The sequence below is a fragment of the Salmo trutta genome, chromosome 28, assembly GCF_901001165.1.
Source record: "Salmo trutta chromosome 28, fSalTru1.1, whole genome shotgun sequence".
Lineage (NCBI taxonomy): Eukaryota > Metazoa > Chordata > Actinopteri > Salmoniformes > Salmonidae > Salmo > Salmo trutta.
The window spans coordinates 13,113,894-13,130,700 of record NC_042984.1 but is presented as its reverse complement, the minus strand read 5'-3'; the positions used below and the strand labels follow the sequence as shown (position 1 = coordinate 13,130,700).

Here is a 16,807-nt window from a genome sequence, read left to right as displayed (position 1 = left end):
CTGTGACATCCATTGTTCCCTGTAGCTAAGTTCAAATGCCGGCCAGGCCAGTTCCAGTGTGGGACAGGCATCTGTACCAACCCAGCTTACATCTGTGATGGGGACAACGACTGCCAGGATCATTCAGATGAGGCCAACTGCGGTACATACTCTTTTATGCTCTCTGTCTGCCTGTCTCTCTCTGTCTGTCTCTCTTTCTCTCTTTCTCTCTCACTCTGTATATCTTTCTTTCTCACCCACACTCTCTCTTTCCCTCTCTCCTCCCACTTTTCTCTCTCCTCCCCCTTCTGTCTCTGCCTCATTCTCTCTCTGCCTCGTTCTCTCTCTGCCTCGTTCTCTCTCTGCCTCGTTCTCTGTCCTTCATAACTTCACCCCCTAACATCTATTCTTACCCATCCTCTGTCGTCTCTCTGACACGTCTTGTGTCTGTCATCCTCTGTCGTCTCTCTGACACGTCTTGTCTGTCATCCTCTGTCGTCTCTCTGACACGTCTTGTGTCTGTCATCTCTCTGACACGTCTTGTCTGTCATCCTGTCGTCTCTCTGACACGTCTTGTGTCTGTCATCCTCTGTCGTCTTTCTGACACATCTTGTGTCCGTCATCCTCTGTCGTCTTTCTGACACGTCTTGTGTCTGTCATCCTCTGTCGTCTCTCTGACACGTCTTGTGTCTGTCATCCTCTGTCGTCTTTCTGACACGTCTTGTGTCTGTCATCCTCTGTCGTCTCTCTGACACGTCTTGTCTGTCATCCTCTGTCGTCTCTCTGACACGTCTTGTGTCTGTCGTCTCTCTGACACGTCTTGTCTGTCATCCTGTCGTCTCTCTGACACGTCTTGTCTGTCATCCTCTGTCGTCTCTCTGACACGTCTTGTGTCTGTCATCCAATGTCGTCTCTCTGACACGTCTAGTGTCTGTCTATGTGTGATTGTTCTACAGATATCCACGTGTGTCTGCCCAGTCAGTTCAAGTGCTCCCACCCCAGCCGCTGTATCCCGGGAATCTTCCGCTGTAATGGACAGGACAACTGTGGAGAAGGAGAGGACGAGACAGACTGCCGTGAGTCAACAACTCTTTGTCCTTCCTATCTCCTCATCTGCATGCTTTATTGCATGTTATACATTTAGTGTGGTAATACTGCTGTGTTGCACGTGGTCTCTATGTAAAATAGATTGTATTTCAGTGAGACTTACCTGGATAGATGAATGTTAAATAAGAAACATACTGTTGTTATGGGTTGCTCTCTCCAGTCAGTAACAGTCGTCTGTCTGTTCTCTCTCCCTCTAGCCGAGGTCACCTGTGCGCCCACTCAGTTCCAGTGTACCATCACCAAGCGCTGTATCCCTCGTGTCTGGGTGTGTGACCGTGACAATGACTGTGTGGACGGATCGGACGAACCAGCCAACTGCAGTAAGACCCCGCTCCTTTGTTTCAGAGGACTATTCTAGAATAATGACAGACATGCAAATCAAGTTCAATATCCATGTTGCAGTAGAATACATGTTTCTGCTAACTTACCAAACTAATGAATTGCGGATACACTAGATCTTTCAGATCTCGTCACATCCTCCCTCCACCTTATACTCAGTCTGTCATCTGGCCTGTGACAAGCCTCAGTCAGTCCCCTCTCCTAACCCTCTCCCTCTTCTCCTCCCTTCTCTCCTCCCCCTCCTCTCCCTCTCCTCCCCTCTCCTCCCCTCTCCTAACCCTCTCCCTCTTCTCCTCCCTTCTCTCCTCCCCTCTCCCTCTCCTCCCCCTCCTCTCCCTCTCCCTCTTCTCCTCCCTTCTCTCTTCCCCCTCCTCTCCCTCTCCTCCCCTCTCCTCCCCTTCTCCTAACCCTCTTCCTCTTCTCCTCCCTTCTCTCCTCCCCCCTCCTCTCCCTCTCCTCCCCCTCCTCTCCCTCTACCCTCTTCTCCTCCCTTCTCTCCTTCCCCCTCCTCTCCCTCTCTCCCCCTCCTCTCCCTCTCCCGCTTCTCCCCCCTCCTCTCCCTCTCCCTCTCCCTCTCCTCCCCCCTCCTCTCCCTCTCCCTCTTCTCCTCCCTTCTCTCCCTCTCCCTCTTCTCCTCCCTTCTCTCCTCCCCCCTCCTCTCCCTCTCCTCCCCCTCCTCTCCCTCTCCCTCTTCTCCTCCCTTCTCTCCTCCCCCCTCCTCTCCCTCTCCTCCCCCTCCTCTCCCTCTCCCTCTTCTCCTCCCTTCTCTCCTCCCCCTCCTCTCCCTCTCCTCCCCCTCCTCTCCCTCTCCCGCTTCTCCCCCCTCCTCCCCCCTCCTCTCCCTCTCCTCCCCCTCCTCTCCCTCTCCCTCTTCTCCTCCCTTCTCCCCTCCCCCTCCTCTCCCTCTCCTCCCCCTCCTCTCCCTCTCCCTCTTCTCCTCCCTTCTCTCCTCCCCCCTCCTCTCCTAACTCTCCTCCCCCTCCTCTCCCTCTCCCTCTTCTCCTCCCTTCTCTCCTCCCCCCTCCTCTCCCTCTCCTCCCCCTCCTCTCCCTTTCCCTCTCCTCCCCCTCCTCTCCCTCTCCCTCTTCTCCTCCCTTCTCTCCTCCCCCCTCCTCTCCCTCCCCTCCCCTCTCCCACCCCTCCTCTCCTAACTCTCCTCCCCCCTCCAGCCCAGATGACGTGTGGTGTGGATGAGTTTCGCTGTAAGGACTCTGGTCGCTGCATCCCGGCCCGGTGGAAGTGTGACGGGGAGGACGACTGTGGAGACTCATCTGACGAACCCAAAGAAGAGTGTGGTGAGTGTTCTGTCTGTCACACAGGAAACGGAAAGCTCCAACAAAGAATTTCTCTGGATCCTTACTGTAGAATCTGGAGGATTACAGCGTCCATTACACTTTAATACAAAGTTCACTCTCTCCCTCTCTGAATTCCTTATAACAACCCTTGAGATTGCCAACAAGATCATAGGTGTATTTTAGGTTCATGCTATGGTGTTAACCTCCTGTACGGTTTGTATGTACTGTGGTGTTATGGAGCTGAGGGTCTGACCCTTGTCTCTGTGTAGATGAGAGGACATGTGAGCCGTACCAGTTCAGGTGTAAGAACAACCGCTGTGTCCCGGGTCGCTGGCAGTGTGACTATGACAACGACTGTGGGGACAACTCGGACGAGGACAAGTGTGGTATGTCTCTCTGTCATTCCTGTTACACTATCCTTGTGGCCCCATCTCACCCTGGCCAATGCCACTGCATTGTTTCATTGCATTTATAGTATGCTCATGGTTTGTGATGTTTTGGGCTTAACATGTTCTGCATTGGAAGCTTGCTCCTTAGTCCTCATGACCGACCGTCGGAATACACTTCAATTGCTTGATTCTTGTGTATTTGTTTTGCTTCCCAGTGTCTGTAGATGTTTTGTAACACACACTGAGACATTGTCATTAACTCATCTGTGATGCATCTCACCTCATCTAATGTTTACCTTTCATTTCCCACTCACTGACCTGTTGGCATGAGCCAGAGGTAGGTCTCTACTTTCACCCATCCCCATTTCACCACCCCTAATGTCACTCTGCTCCTCCCCTCCCCTCCCATTGCATCCTATTCAATCACATCGCAGTCATTTATATGTCTGATGCTGCCCATTTCAGCCCTGTCCCTCTCATATCTCCTCAGACAGTGACAGGTCAAAAGTAGGGCTTGTTTCTAGTATAAAAGTAGGGCAAAGTTTATGACTTATTTTCTAAGATGCTAACATCTGGGACCTCCCAAGTTGTGCAGCGGTCTAAGGCACTGCATCGCAGTGCTAGAGGCGTCACTACAGCCCGGGTTCGATGCCAGGCTGGGTCGCACCCGGCCGTGACCGGGAGACCCATGAGACAGCGCACAATTGGCCTAGCGTCGTCCGGGTTAGGGGAGAGTTTGGCCGGCTGGGATGTCCTTGTCTCATCACGCTCTAGCGACTCCTTGTGGTAGCCAGGCGCATGCACGCTGACACGGTCGCCAGCTGTACAGTGTTTCCTCCGACACATTGGTGAGGCTGACTTCTGGGTTAAGTGAGCAGTGTGTCGAGAAGCAGTGTGGCTTGGCGGGGACGTGTTTCGGAGGACGCATGGCTCTTGACCTTTGCCTCTCCTGGGTTCGCACAGGAGTTGCAGCGATGGGACAAGACTGTAACTACCAATTGGGTATCACAAAATTGTGGCGAAAAAGGGGTAAAAAGTACAACAAAATTAAATAAAAATAAGCAGGGTGAAAGCACACAGCTATGTTACCACTTTCAGTAAAGATGCAATGTTGTTCATCAGGCACCTAGGACATCTTCTATTGCATCTCTGGAGCTCTCCTTTGACCATCATTGTTTGGCCTCCCTCTGTGTGTCCATGCTTGTGGTGTGTTGGGAGGTGTTGTGGTTTGTTGTGTTGTGGTTTGTTGTGTTGTGGGTTGTGGTGTTGTGTTGTTGTGTAATGAGGTGTTCAAATCAAATGTATTTATAAAGCCCTTCTTACATCAGCTGATGTCACAAAGTGCTGTACAGAAATCCAGCCTAAAACCCCAAACAGCAAGCCATGCAGGTGTAGAAGTACGGTGGCTAGGAAAAACTCCCTAGAAAGGCCAGAACCTAGTGTTAGATTCTTATTTTTCAGAGTAAATAACTCACGGACACTATAGAAGCTTTAACCAAGTTTAATTCTTCCCAAAGGTTCTGTACAGCTGTATTCAGACATCAGACATCCCATCCAGATATATATCCCACTTAAGACACTCCTCCTTCTCTCCAATCCTTATATCTTATGGTTTAACAGGAAAAGAGTAACAAGATACCAAAACCTTATTACTCCCTTCAGGTGACCTGTCCTCACCTCCTGACCTCAACCCCTCCTTCACCTAATCCACAGATGTCCATCTGTCTTTCCTGTATCAACATGGTGCTCTGCTCCCATCCCCCAACACATTCCACAGCTATCTGTCGTTCTACAGATATTCTATGCTTCTTCTCTATCATTTATTTAATATCTCAATGTTCAAAATGTCGAATCCAACACTAGGAAGAAACCAAGAGAGGAACCAGGCTCTGAGGGGTGGCCAGTCCTCTTCTGGCTGTGCCGGGTAGAGATTATAATAGAACATGGCCAAGATGTTAAAATGTTCATAGATGACCAGCAGGGTCAAATAATAATAATCACAGTGGTTGTCGAGGGTGCAACAGGTGAGCACCTCAGGAGAAAATGTCACTTGGCTTTTCATAGCCGATCATTCAGAGTATCTCTACTGCTCCTGCTGTCTCTAGAGAGTTGAAAACAGCAGGTCTGGGACAGGTAGCACATCCGGTGAACAGGTCAGGGTTCCATAGCCGCAGGCAGAACAGTTGAAACTGGAGCAGCAGTACGGCCAGGTGGACTGGGGACAGCAAGGAGTCATCAAGCCAGGTAGTCCTGAGGCATGGTCCTAGGGCTCAGGTCCTCCGAGAGAAAGAAAGAAAGAATTAGAGAGAGCATACTTAAATTCACACAGGACACCGGATAAGACAGGAGAAATGCTCCAGATATAACAGACTGACACTAGCCCTCCGACACATAAACTACTGCAGCATAAATACTGGAGGCTGAGACAGGAGGGGTTGGGAGACACCGTGGCCCCATCCGACGATACCCCCGGACAGGGCCAAACAGGCAGGATATAACCCCACCCACTTTGCCAAAGCACAGCCTCCACACCACTAGAGGGATATCTTCAATCACCAACTTACCATCCTGAGACAAGGCCGGGTATAGCCCACAAAGATCTCCACCACGACACAACCCAAGGGGGGCGCCAACCCGGACAGGAAGATCACGTCAGTGACTCAACCCACTCAAGTGATGCACCCCTCCTAGGGACGGCATGGAAGAGCACCAGTAAGCCAGTGACTCAGCCCCTGTAATAGGGTTAGAGGCAGAGAATCCCAGTGGAGAGAGGGGAACCGGCCAGGCAGAGACAGCAAGGGCGGTTCGTTGCTCCAGTGCCTTTTCGTTCACCTTCACACTCCTGGGCCAGACTAGACTCAATCATAGGACCTACTGAAGAGATGAGTCTTCAATAAAGACTTAAAGGTTGAGACCAAGTCTGCGTCTCTCACATGGGTTGGCAGAACATTCCATTGAGCTCTCTAGGAGAAAGCCCTCCCTCCAGCTGTTTGCTTAGAAATTCTAGGAACAGTCTTGTGACCGTAGCGTACGTGTAGGTATGTACGGCAGGACCAAATCGGAAAGATGGGTAGGAGCAAGCCCATGTAATGTTTTGTAGGTTAGTAGTAAAACCTTCAAATCAGCCCAGCCTTAACAGGAAGCCAGTGTAGAGGCTAGCACTGGAGTAATGTGATGTTGTTGTGAGGTGTGATGTGTGTTGTGAGCTGAGGTGCTGTGATGTGTTGTGAGGTGTTATGATGTGTTGTGAGGTGCTGGGATGTGTTGTGGTGGGTTGTGAGGTGTTATGATGTGTTGTGGTGTGTTGTGAGGTGTTGTGTTGTGTTGTGAGGTGTTGTTGTGAGGTGTGATGTGTGTTGTGAGCTGAGGTGCTGTGATGTGGTGTGATGTGAGGTGCTGTGGTGTGGTGTGGTGTGATGTGTTGTGAAGTGCTGGGATGTGCTGGGATGTGTTGTGGTTGGTTGTGGTGGGTTGTGAGGTGTTATGATGTGTTGTGGTGGGTTGTGAGGTGTTATGATGTGTTGTGGTGGGTTGTGAGGTGTTATGATGTGTTGTGGTGGGTTGTGAGGTGTTATGATGTGGTGTGGTGTGGTGTGAGGTGCTGTGGTGTGGTGTGGTGTGAGGTGTTGTGTTGTGATGTGTTGTGGTGTGTTGTGAGGTGCTGGGATGTGTTGTGGTTGGTTGTAAGGTGTTATGATGTGTTGTGAGGTGTTGTGTTGTGTTGTTGTGAGGTGTGATGTGTGTTGTGAGCTGAGGTGCTGTGATGTGGTGTGATGTGTTGTGATGTGTTGTGAGGTGCTGGGATGTGTTGTGGTGGGTTGTGAGGTGTTATGATGTGTTGTGGTGGGTTGTGAGGTGTTATGATGTGTTGTGGTGGGTTGTGAGGTGTTATGATGTGTTGTGGTGGGTTGTGAGGTGTTATGATGTGTTGTGATGTTTTGTGGTGTGTTGTGAGGTGCTGTGATGTGTTGTGGTGGTTTGTGAGCTGAGGTGCTGTGGTGTGGTGTGGTGTGAGGTGTTGTGAGGTGGTGTGGTGTGGTGTGAGGTGATGTGAGGTGGTGTGGTGTGGTGTGATGTGAGGTGAGGTGGTGTGGTGTGGTGTGATGTGAGGTGAGGTGGTGTGGTGTGGTGTGATGTGAGGTGAGGTGGTGTGAGGTGCTGTAATGTGGTGTGAGGTGATGTGAGGTGAGGTGGTGTGTTGTGATGTGTTGTGGTGTGAGGTGGTGTAATGTGGTGTGAGGTGATGTGAGGTGAGGTGGTGTGAGGTGTTGTGGTGTGAGGTGCTGTAATGTGGTGTGAGGTGAGGTGGTGTGAGGTGATGTGGTGTGGTGTGAGGTGATGTGGTGTGGTGTGAGGTGGTGTGGTGTGAGGTGGTGTGGTGTGGTGTGAGGTGATGTGGTGTGAGGTGATGTGGTGTGGTGTGGTGTGAGGTGATGTGGTGTGGTGTGAGGTGATGTGGTGTGGTGTGGTGTGAGGTGATGTGGTGTGGTGTGAGGTGATGTGGTGTGGTGTGAGGTGATGTGGTGTGGTGTGAGGTGGTGTGGTGTGAGGTGGTGTGGTGTGAGGTGCTGTAATGTGGTGTGAGGTGAGGTGGTGTGGTGTGAGGTGGTGTGGTGTGAGGTGGTGTGGTGTGCTGTGGTGTGATGTGGTGTGTTGTGGTGTGCTGTGGTGTGAGGTGGTGTGGTGTGAGGTGGTGTGGTGTGAGGTGCTGTAATGTGGTGTGAGGTGCTGTAATGTGGTGTGAGGTGAGGTGGTGTGGTGTGAGGTGGTGTGAGGTGCTGTAATGTGGTGTGGTGTGAGGTGATGTGGTGTGGTGTGAGGTGGTGTGGTGTGAGGTGCTGTAATGTGGTGTGAGGTGGTGTGGTGTGAGGTGGTGTGAGGTGGTGTGGTGTGAGGTGGTGTGAGGTGCTGTAATGTGGTGTGAGGTGTTGTGATGGGTTGTGAGGTGCTGTAATGTGTTGTGCTGTGAGGTGTTGTGATGGGTTGTGAGGTGCTGTAATGTGTTGTGCTGTGAGGTGTTGTGAGGTGTTATGAGGTGTCGTTGTGTGTTGTGGTGTCTCATGAGGTGTTGTGGTGTGTTATGAGGTGTTCTGTACAGTACTCTCTCCCCTGTGAATTTGGTCTTTTACTAAAAACAACACATTTGGAAGCCATTTCCAGCTAAGCTATACAGTATAATGTTCGTTATGTGAGACCTGTGTTGCTGTGTCTTTACAGTCCCACGGCAGTGCTCAGAGAGTGAGTTTGCCTGTACCAACGGACGCTGTATCGCCGGGAGGTGGAAGTGTGATGGAGACCATGACTGTGCTGACGGATCTGATGAGGTAACACACCTGACTCAACCACAGCAACATATCTGAGTTAGACACGTGTAATAGATCACGCTACTGACTCATACTGTAGGGGAGAGTGGGGTAAGTTGAGCAATTCTTTACATTCAGCATCACTCTGTCAAGGCAAATATTCTAACAAAGATATCTACATATATTTCAGGATGCTGTGTAGACCTGGAAATAATCAGAATTCATTTAAATATTACAGTTTTGAAAACATAGCTTGTCCAAAAAAATTGTCTCTTGGCACAACTTATCCCTGTGTACGGGGTAAGTTTAACCGCAGGACAGGGTAAGTTAAGCCGTCTACAAATTTCTGTACTGAAAGGAAAATTATCAGTACCTTTTAAAAAACATCTATATTTATTTATTTATTTCCCAAACACAATTCAACACAATCACAATTGCTCTTTTGCCTTTAAATTATTCAAGGCTTAACACCTAACAAACACTTGTAACTTGTTTTTTTACACTTGCAACATAGGCCAGGTCCTGTTGCAACATAGGCTTCCCTGTGGCTCAGTTGGTAGAGCATGGTGTTTGCAACGCCAGCATGGTGTGTGGGGGGCCAGTACACACATTTTTTTTTTTAAATATGAAATGTATGCATTCACTACTGTAAGTCGCTCTGGATAAGAGCATCTGCTAAATGACTTAAATGTAAAATGTAAAATGTCTGTTGTTACCTCATATCCCAGCGATAATGCCTTGTATTATGCCTGGGAAGAAAACACTTCAATTTGCTCAACTTGCCATTGGCTCAACTTACCCCAAGGCAAACATTTTGACTATACTAGCCCACACAGCTACAAGGATGCACTTTCCTGCTAGGTTTAGGACCTCATATTGAAGCAATAAGGCACGAGGGGGTGTGATATATGGCCAATATAACACGGCTAAGGGCTGTTCTTACGCACGACGCAAAGCGTAGTGCCTGGATACAGCCCTCAGCCGTGGTATATTGGTCATATATCACAAACCCCCGAGGTGCCTTATTGCTATTATAATAAACTGGTTACCAATGTAATTAGAACCGTAAAAAGTCATTTTTTATCATACCTGTGGTATACAGTCTGATATACCATGGCTTTCAGCCAATCAGCATTCAGGGCTCGAACCACCCAGCTATATGTCTATAATGAAGCTTATAGAGACCACAACTCATGTATAGAAAAATCTCTATATATATACAAGCATCATGAAACCTCAAACACAATAAATTCATTTGACTTGGTAAAAACATGTTTTTTAACCTAACTTATTTACCTCTTTTTCCATGTGGTTTCTTCCTTCACAGACTCCATGTAATGATGACCTCTTCAGTAAATATTTGGTCAAATGATAAATTATAGGGCGGCTCCACTTTAGCCCACTCTCCCCTACTAACAACCTCTCTATGTTACTGGTTGACCTTATAGCTTAGAGATGTGCCTTTTACTTGAGTGGTTAAAAGTGTGTGTTTGTGTGTGCGTGCATGTTCCTCAGGACGGCTGTGACCTGAAGTGTGACAGTGACCAGTTCCAGTGTAAGAACGGCCACTGCATCCCCAACCGCTGGCGCTGTGACGCAGATGCTGACTGTTTGGATGGCAGCGATGAGGAGAAGTGTCACATCGCTGGTGAGTGTGTGTTATGTGTCCCCATGTGCCTCGCTCATGCTGGCATTTGAGATGACCACAGTGCTAAAAGAGAGTGGTTTTACTGAGCATCCTTTTTATTTATCCTTTATTTAACTAGGCAAATTAGTTAAGAACAAATACTCTTATTTACAATGACGGCCTACCCCGGCCAAACCCTCCCCTCACCCGGACAACACTGGGTGCCACCCTATGGGACTCTCAATCACAGCCGGTTGTGATACAGCCTGGAATTGAACCAGGGTCTGTAGGTATGCCTCTAGCACTGAGATGCAGTGCCTTAGACCACTGTGCCACTTGGGAGCCCTCTACGTTTATTCATTGAGAGGGATTCTGGAGATGTGCGTAGGATCCCTTTTACACAGCCTGTGGTAGGATCTACAGGAACAGGGTCAATAATGGGCAGCCTACTGTTCTTCTTCCCTTCTCCATGTCTCAGTTGAGAGACACTGCCCCCTGGACGACTTCCAGTGTAACAACACGCTGTGTAAACCCCTGGCCTGGAAATGCGATGGAGAGGACGACTGTGGAGACAACTCGGACGAGAACCCTGACGAGTGCAGTGAGTAGTGACATCAGATCCTGTGACATCAGATCCTGTCTACTAGTACCCTTTTCACAGTACCGAGCTGAACTGACTTGTACTGTGCTGGCCTGGTTACTCATCCATCATGATGGGAAGGACAATGTGAAATAAAATACCAGAGCCACCACAGTTCAGCTCTAGTTGTCACGATGGTCAGAAAAGGTATGCATCCTAAAGCCTGTTCTGACTCCTTGACTCCTAACCCCTCTTTCTCCTCCCCTTAGGGAGGTTCCAGTGCCCCCCCACCAGGAGTTTCCGCTGCCAGAACGACCGTGTGTGTCTCAAAGTGTCCAAACAGTGTGACGGAGTTAACAACTGCGGGGACAACTCTGATGAGCTCAACTGCCGTGAGTTTCCTGTGCTGCTGGCCTTTAGCACACACCAACACAAGGCTGTCCTTGATGAGCTGTTGTTCCCTGTGGAGAGGTTCTATCTGTACACCTACCATACCACTTATGACAGAATGCACTATGACAGAATGCATATCCAATACAGGGCTTCATTGTCGTTTTATTCAGTGGTATGCAATTATAGACATTGGATCAGAATGGTTGTGTTAATTTCATTCAATAGACATTTAATACACCTTTATTTACCCCTCAGGGGCAATGTGATGGTTGGTCTATGTGTGTTTTCTCAGAGCCTCCTCCAGCCCAGCCTAGCTGTGACAAGGATGAGTTCCTGTGTGCCAATGGCAGGTGCATCAGCTCCAGTCTGCGCTGTAACTTCTTCAATGACTGTGAGGACTACGGTTCAGATGAGATCCACTGCAAGACAGGTGCCCCAAGTCATGACTGGTTAACACATCACCATGTCAACCGTTCTAATGGCATGTTGGAGAAGACAGCGGTGGTTTCTTTTTCTCACACAATGTTCCGTTAACCTTCCAATGGCTCAACACTGTTTATCCTAAAGGTTTTCTTCTCTGCCTGTGGTGTCTCTGACCCTGCAGACACCAAGCTGAATGACTGCAGGAGTAACAGGACTCTGTGTGGGGACGGGGATGAGGCCCACTGTGTCAGCAACCTGACAGACTCCTTCTGCTCCTGCAAACCAGGCTTCCAGAAGACTGCTCATAACACCTGTGAAGGTACACTCCACACACCAGGATGTCCTCTACAGAGTCAAGCTTATTATACACACCAGGATGTCCTCTACAGAGTCAAGCTTATTACACACACCAGGATGTCCTCTACAGAGTCAAGCTTATTATACACACCAGGATGTCCTCTACAGAGTCAAGCTTATTACACACACCAGGATGTCCTCTACAGAGTCAAGCTTATTACACACACCAGGATGTCCTCTACAGAGTCAAGCTTATTACACACACCAGGATGTACTCTACAGAGTCAAGCTTATTATACACACCAGGATGTCCTCTACAGAGTCAAGCTTATTACACACACCAGGATGTCCTCTACAGAGTCAAGCTTATTACACACACCAGGATGTCCTCTACAGAGTCAAGCTTATTATACACACCAGGATGTCCTCTACAGAGTCAAGCTTATTACACACACCAGGATGTCCTCTACAGAGTCAAGCTTATTACACACACCAGGATGTCCTCTACAGAGTCAAGCTTATTACACACACCAGGATGTCCTCTACAGAGTCAAGCTTATTACACACACCAGGATGTCCTCTACAGAGTCGAGCTTATTATACACACCAGGATGTCCTCTACAGAGTCAAGCTTATTACACACACTAGGATGTCCTCTACAGAGTCGAGCTTATTACACACACCAGGATGTCCTCTACAGAGTCAAGCTTATTATACACACCAGGATGTCCTCTACAGAGTCAAGCTTATTACACACACCAGGATGTCCTCTACAGAGTGAAGCGTATTACACACACCAGGATGTCCTCTACAGAGTCAAGCGTATTACACTATGTACACACGTGTTAGAAACAGTATCTACTGGGATATCTCACTTTCAATCCCATATCCCAAAATATCATTACAAGGTTACAAGCCCACATTTCATGTACACTCGCTCACTCAGAGCTCAATCAGTATATTTCATTTTGTCCTTAAAATGCTGATTTATTAACCCCTGACCCCTCTCAGATAAGAATGAGTGTAAGCAGTTTGGAGTGTGCTCCCACATGTGCAACAACACCAAGGGATCCTACAAGTGTAGCTGCCACAAACACTTCACCAGGATCAACGACACCTGCAAGGTTGACAGTAAGTAGCATATTCTTCTAGTAGTGTAGTGTTCTTCTAGTAGTGTTCTTCTAGTAGTGTAGTGTTCTTCTAGTAGTGTCGTGTTCTTCTAGTAGTGTTCTTCTAGTAGTTTAGTGTTCTTATAGTAGTGTTCTTCTAGTAGTGTCGTGTTCTTCTAGTAGTGTTCTTCTAGTAGTGTAGTGTTCTTCTAGTAGTGTAGTGTTCTTCTAGTAGTGTTCTTATAGTAGTGTTCTTATAGTAGTGTAGTGTTCTTATAGTAGTGTTCTTATAGTAGTGTAGTGTTCTTATAGTAGTGTTCTTCTATTAGTGTTCTTATAGTAGTGTTCTTATAGTAGTGTAGTGTTCTTATAGTAGTGTTCTTATAGTAGTGTAGTGTTCTTCTAGTGGTGTAGTGTTGTCTTATAGTAGTGTTCTTCTATTAGTGTAGTGTTCTTATAGTAGTGTTCTTCTAGTAGTGTTCTTATAGTAGTGTTCTTATAGTAGTGTTCTTATAGTAGTGTAGTGTTATTCTAGTAGTGTAGTGTTCTCTTATATTAGTGTTCTTATAGTAGTGTAGTGTTCTTCTAGTAGTGTAGTGTTCTTCTAGTAGTGTAGAGTTTTTCTAGTAGTGTTCTTCTAGTAGTGTAGTGTTCTTCTAGTAGTGTAGTGTTCTTCTAGTAGTGTAGTGTTCTTCTAGTAGTGTTCTTCTAGTAGTGTAGTGTTCTTCTAGTAGTGTTCTTCTAGTAGTGTAGTGTTCTTCTAGTAGTGTAGTGTTCTTCTAGTAGTGTAGTGTTCTTCCAGTAGTGTAGTGTTCTTATAGTAGTGTTCTTCTAGTAGTGTAGTGTTCTTCTAGTAGTGTTCTTCTAGTAGTGTAGTGTTCTTCTAGTAGTGTTCTTCTAGTAGTGTGGTGTTCTTCTAGTAGTGTTCTTCTAGTAGTGTAGTGTTCTTCTAGTAGTGTTCTTGTAGTAGTGTAGTCTTTTTCTAGTAGTGTAGTGTTCTTCTAGTAGTGTTCTTATAGTAGTGTTCTTCTAGTAGTGTAGTGTTCTTATAGTAGTGTTCTTATAGTAGTGTAGTGTTCTTACAGTAGTGTTCTTTGAGTAGTGTAGTGTTCTTATAGTAGTGTTCTTCTACTAGTGTAGTGTTCTTCTAGTAGTGTAGTGTTCTCTTATAGTAGTGTTCTTCTAGTAGTGTAGTGTTCTTCTAGTAGTGTAGTGTTCTTCTAGTAGTGTAGTGTTCTTATAGTAGTGTTCTTCTAGTAGTGTAGTGTTCTTATAGTAGTGTTCTTCTAGTAGTGTAGTGTTCTTCTAGTAGTGTAGTGTTCTTCTAGTAGTGTTCTTCTAGTAGTGTCGTGTTCTTCTAGTAGTGTTGTTCTAGTAGTGTAGTGTTCTTGTAGTAGTGTTCTTCTAGTAGTGTAGTGTTCTTCTAGTAGTGTTCTTCTAGTAGTGTAGTGTTCTTATAGTAGTGTTATTCTAGTAGTGTAGTGTTCTTCTAGTAGTGTAGGGGTCTTCTAGTAGTGTAGTGGTCTTCTAGTAGTGTTCTTGTAGTAGTGTTCTTATAGTAGTGTAGTGTTCTTATAGTAGTGTTCTTATAGTTTTGTAGTGTTCTTCTAGTAGTGTTCTTATAGTTGTGTTGTTCTAGTAGTGTAGTGTTCTTATAGTAGTGTTGTTCTAGTATTGTAGTGTTCTTCTAGTAGTGTTCTTCTAGTAGTGTAGTGTTATTTTAGTAGTGTAGTGTTATTTTAGTAGTGTAGTGTTCTTATAGTAGTGTTGTGTTCTTATAGTAGTGTTCTTCTAGTAGTGTTCTTCTAGTAGTGTAGTATTATTTTAGTAGTGTAGTGTTCTTCTAGTAGTGTAGTGTTCTTCTAGTAGTTTTGTTCTAGTAGTGTTCTTCTAGTAGTGTTCTTATAGTAGTGTTCTTCTAGTAGTGTTCTTCTAGTAGTGTTCTTCTAGTCGTGTAGTGTGCTTATAGTACTGTTGTTCTAGTAGTGTAGTGTTCTTATAGTAGTGTTGTTCTAGTAGTGTAGTGTTCTTATAGTAGTGTTCTTATAGTAGTTTAGTGTTCTTATAGTAGTGTTCTTCTATTAGTGTATTGTTCTTATAGTAGTGTAGTGTTCTTATAGTAGTGTCCTTCTATTAGTGTGGTGTTCTTATAGTAGTGTTCTTATAGTAGTGTAGTGTTCTTATAGTAGTGTTCTTATAGTAGTGTAGTGTTCTTATAGTAATGTAGTGTTCTTACAGTAGTGTAGTGTCCTTATGGTAGTGTTCTTATAGTAGTGTTCTTCTATTAGTAGTGTTGTTCTAGTAGTGTAGTGTTCTTATATTAGTGTTGTTCTCGTAGTGTTGTTCTAGTAGTGTTCTTCTAGTAGTGTTCTTATAGTAGTGTTCTTCTAGTAGTGTAGTGTTCTTATAGTAGTGTTCTTATAGTAGTGTTCTTATAGTAGTGCTGTGTTCTTCTAGGAGTGTAGTGTTCTTATAGTAGTGTACTTCTAGTAGTGTAGTGTTCTTATAGTAGTGTACTGTTCTTCTAGTAGTGTAGTGTTCTTCTAGTAGTGTAGTGGTCTTCTAGTAGTGTAGTGTTCTTCTAGTAATGTTCTTCTAGTAGTGTTCTTCTAGTAGTGTAGTGTTCTTCTAGTAGTGTAGTGTTCTTCTTGTAGTGTAGTGTTCTTCTTGTAGTGTAGTGTTCTTCTAGTAGTGTAGTGTTCTTCTTGTAGTGTAGTGTTCTTCTTGTAGTGTAGTGTTCTTCTAGTAGTGTAGTGTTCTTATACTAGTGTTCTTATAGTAGTGTTGTTCTTATAGTTGTGTTGTTATAGTAGTGTAGTGTTCTTCTGGTTGTGTGGTGTTCTTTTAGTTGTGTAGTTTTCTTCTTCTTTCTTCAAACCCTAAATACTTTGAAATAGTGTATTCTTAACCCTTCCGCAGCCACAATGAATGCATTGACATTTTCATGAATTCTGTGTCGAAGTTCTGTCTTCATTTCCTGACTCCTCTCTCCCTCCCTCCCTACCACTCTCTCGCTCTCTCTCTCTCTCCCTCCTCCCGCCCTCTCCCCTCCCTCCCTACCCTCCACCCCTCCCTCTGGTCTTTCCAGACCAGAACAGTAGCAGACAGGTGCTCTACATCGCCGATGACAACGAGATCCGCAGCCTGGACCCTGGCATGCCCAACTGGCGCTATGAGCAGAGCTTCCAGGGCGATGCCAACGTACGCATCGATGCCATGGACCTGCACGTCAAGACCAACCGCATCTACTGGACCAACTGGCACACTGGCAGAATCTCCTCCTACGAGCTGCCTTCATCGTCGTCATCTTCCTCTTCTGGCACATCGTCAAATACACGCCGCAACCGGCGCCATAGTGAGGGAGGTGTTACTACCCTGGAGGTGAGGCTTGAGTGACGCAAACAGGAATGTACGCACGCGCGCACACACACCCACAAATACACACACACTCACATACTCACATGCATACACACACAAACACAAACATGTACACACACATGTACACACTCACACATGTACACACACACAAACAGACACACATACACACACTAAAACATGGGCACTGTTATGACATCCTATGTGTGATACAATATAGGTGGATTGCAGTTAGTGCCAAGTCTCATAGTTCAGAAAGGTCTGTTGTTTTCTGTTCACAACATAATGAGATGTACCTAAACATCCCTCTGTCATCTCTCCCTTTAACTAGATTGTAGGGCATCTAAACATCCCTCTGTCATCTCTCCCTCTGACTAGATTGTAGGGCATCTAAACATCCCTCTGTCATCTCTCCCTTTAACTAGATTGTAGGGCATCTAAACATCCCTCTGTCATCTCTCCCTCTGACTAGATTGTAGGGCATCTAAACATCCCTCTGTCATCTCTCTCTTTGACTAGATTGTAGGGCATCTAAACATGCCTCGGGGTATAGCGGTGGACTGGGTGGCTGGTAACCTGTACTGGACTGAA

At 46.4% G+C, this 16,807-nt stretch overlaps 1 protein-coding gene across 1 annotated transcript in view; it reads left to right on the top strand.

Moving 5' to 3' along the window:
• LOC115166471 (low-density lipoprotein receptor-related protein 1-like) overlaps positions 1-16,807 on the top strand; it is a 224,795-nt gene that overhangs the window by 180,522 nt on the left and 27,466 nt on the right. The window contains exons 58-71 of the mRNA XM_029720368.1: positions 26-142; positions 936-1,055; positions 1,284-1,406; positions 2,595-2,720; positions 2,990-3,106; positions 8,327-8,433; positions 9,928-10,060; positions 10,518-10,640; positions 10,889-11,011; positions 11,305-11,442; positions 11,617-11,754; positions 12,744-12,863; positions 15,930-16,222; positions 16,736-16,807. The exon at positions 16,736-16,807 is cut by the window's right edge and continues 110 nt beyond it. Of these exons, the coding sequence (XP_029576228.1) occupies positions 26-142; positions 936-1,055; positions 1,284-1,406; positions 2,595-2,720; positions 2,990-3,106; positions 8,327-8,433; positions 9,928-10,060; positions 10,518-10,640; positions 10,889-11,011; positions 11,305-11,442; positions 11,617-11,754; positions 12,744-12,863; positions 15,930-16,222; positions 16,736-16,807 (1,850 nt within the window). The remainder of the gene's footprint in view (positions 1-25; positions 143-935; positions 1,056-1,283; positions 1,407-2,594; positions 2,721-2,989; positions 3,107-8,326; positions 8,434-9,927; positions 10,061-10,517; positions 10,641-10,888; positions 11,012-11,304; positions 11,443-11,616; positions 11,755-12,743; positions 12,864-15,929; positions 16,223-16,735) is intronic.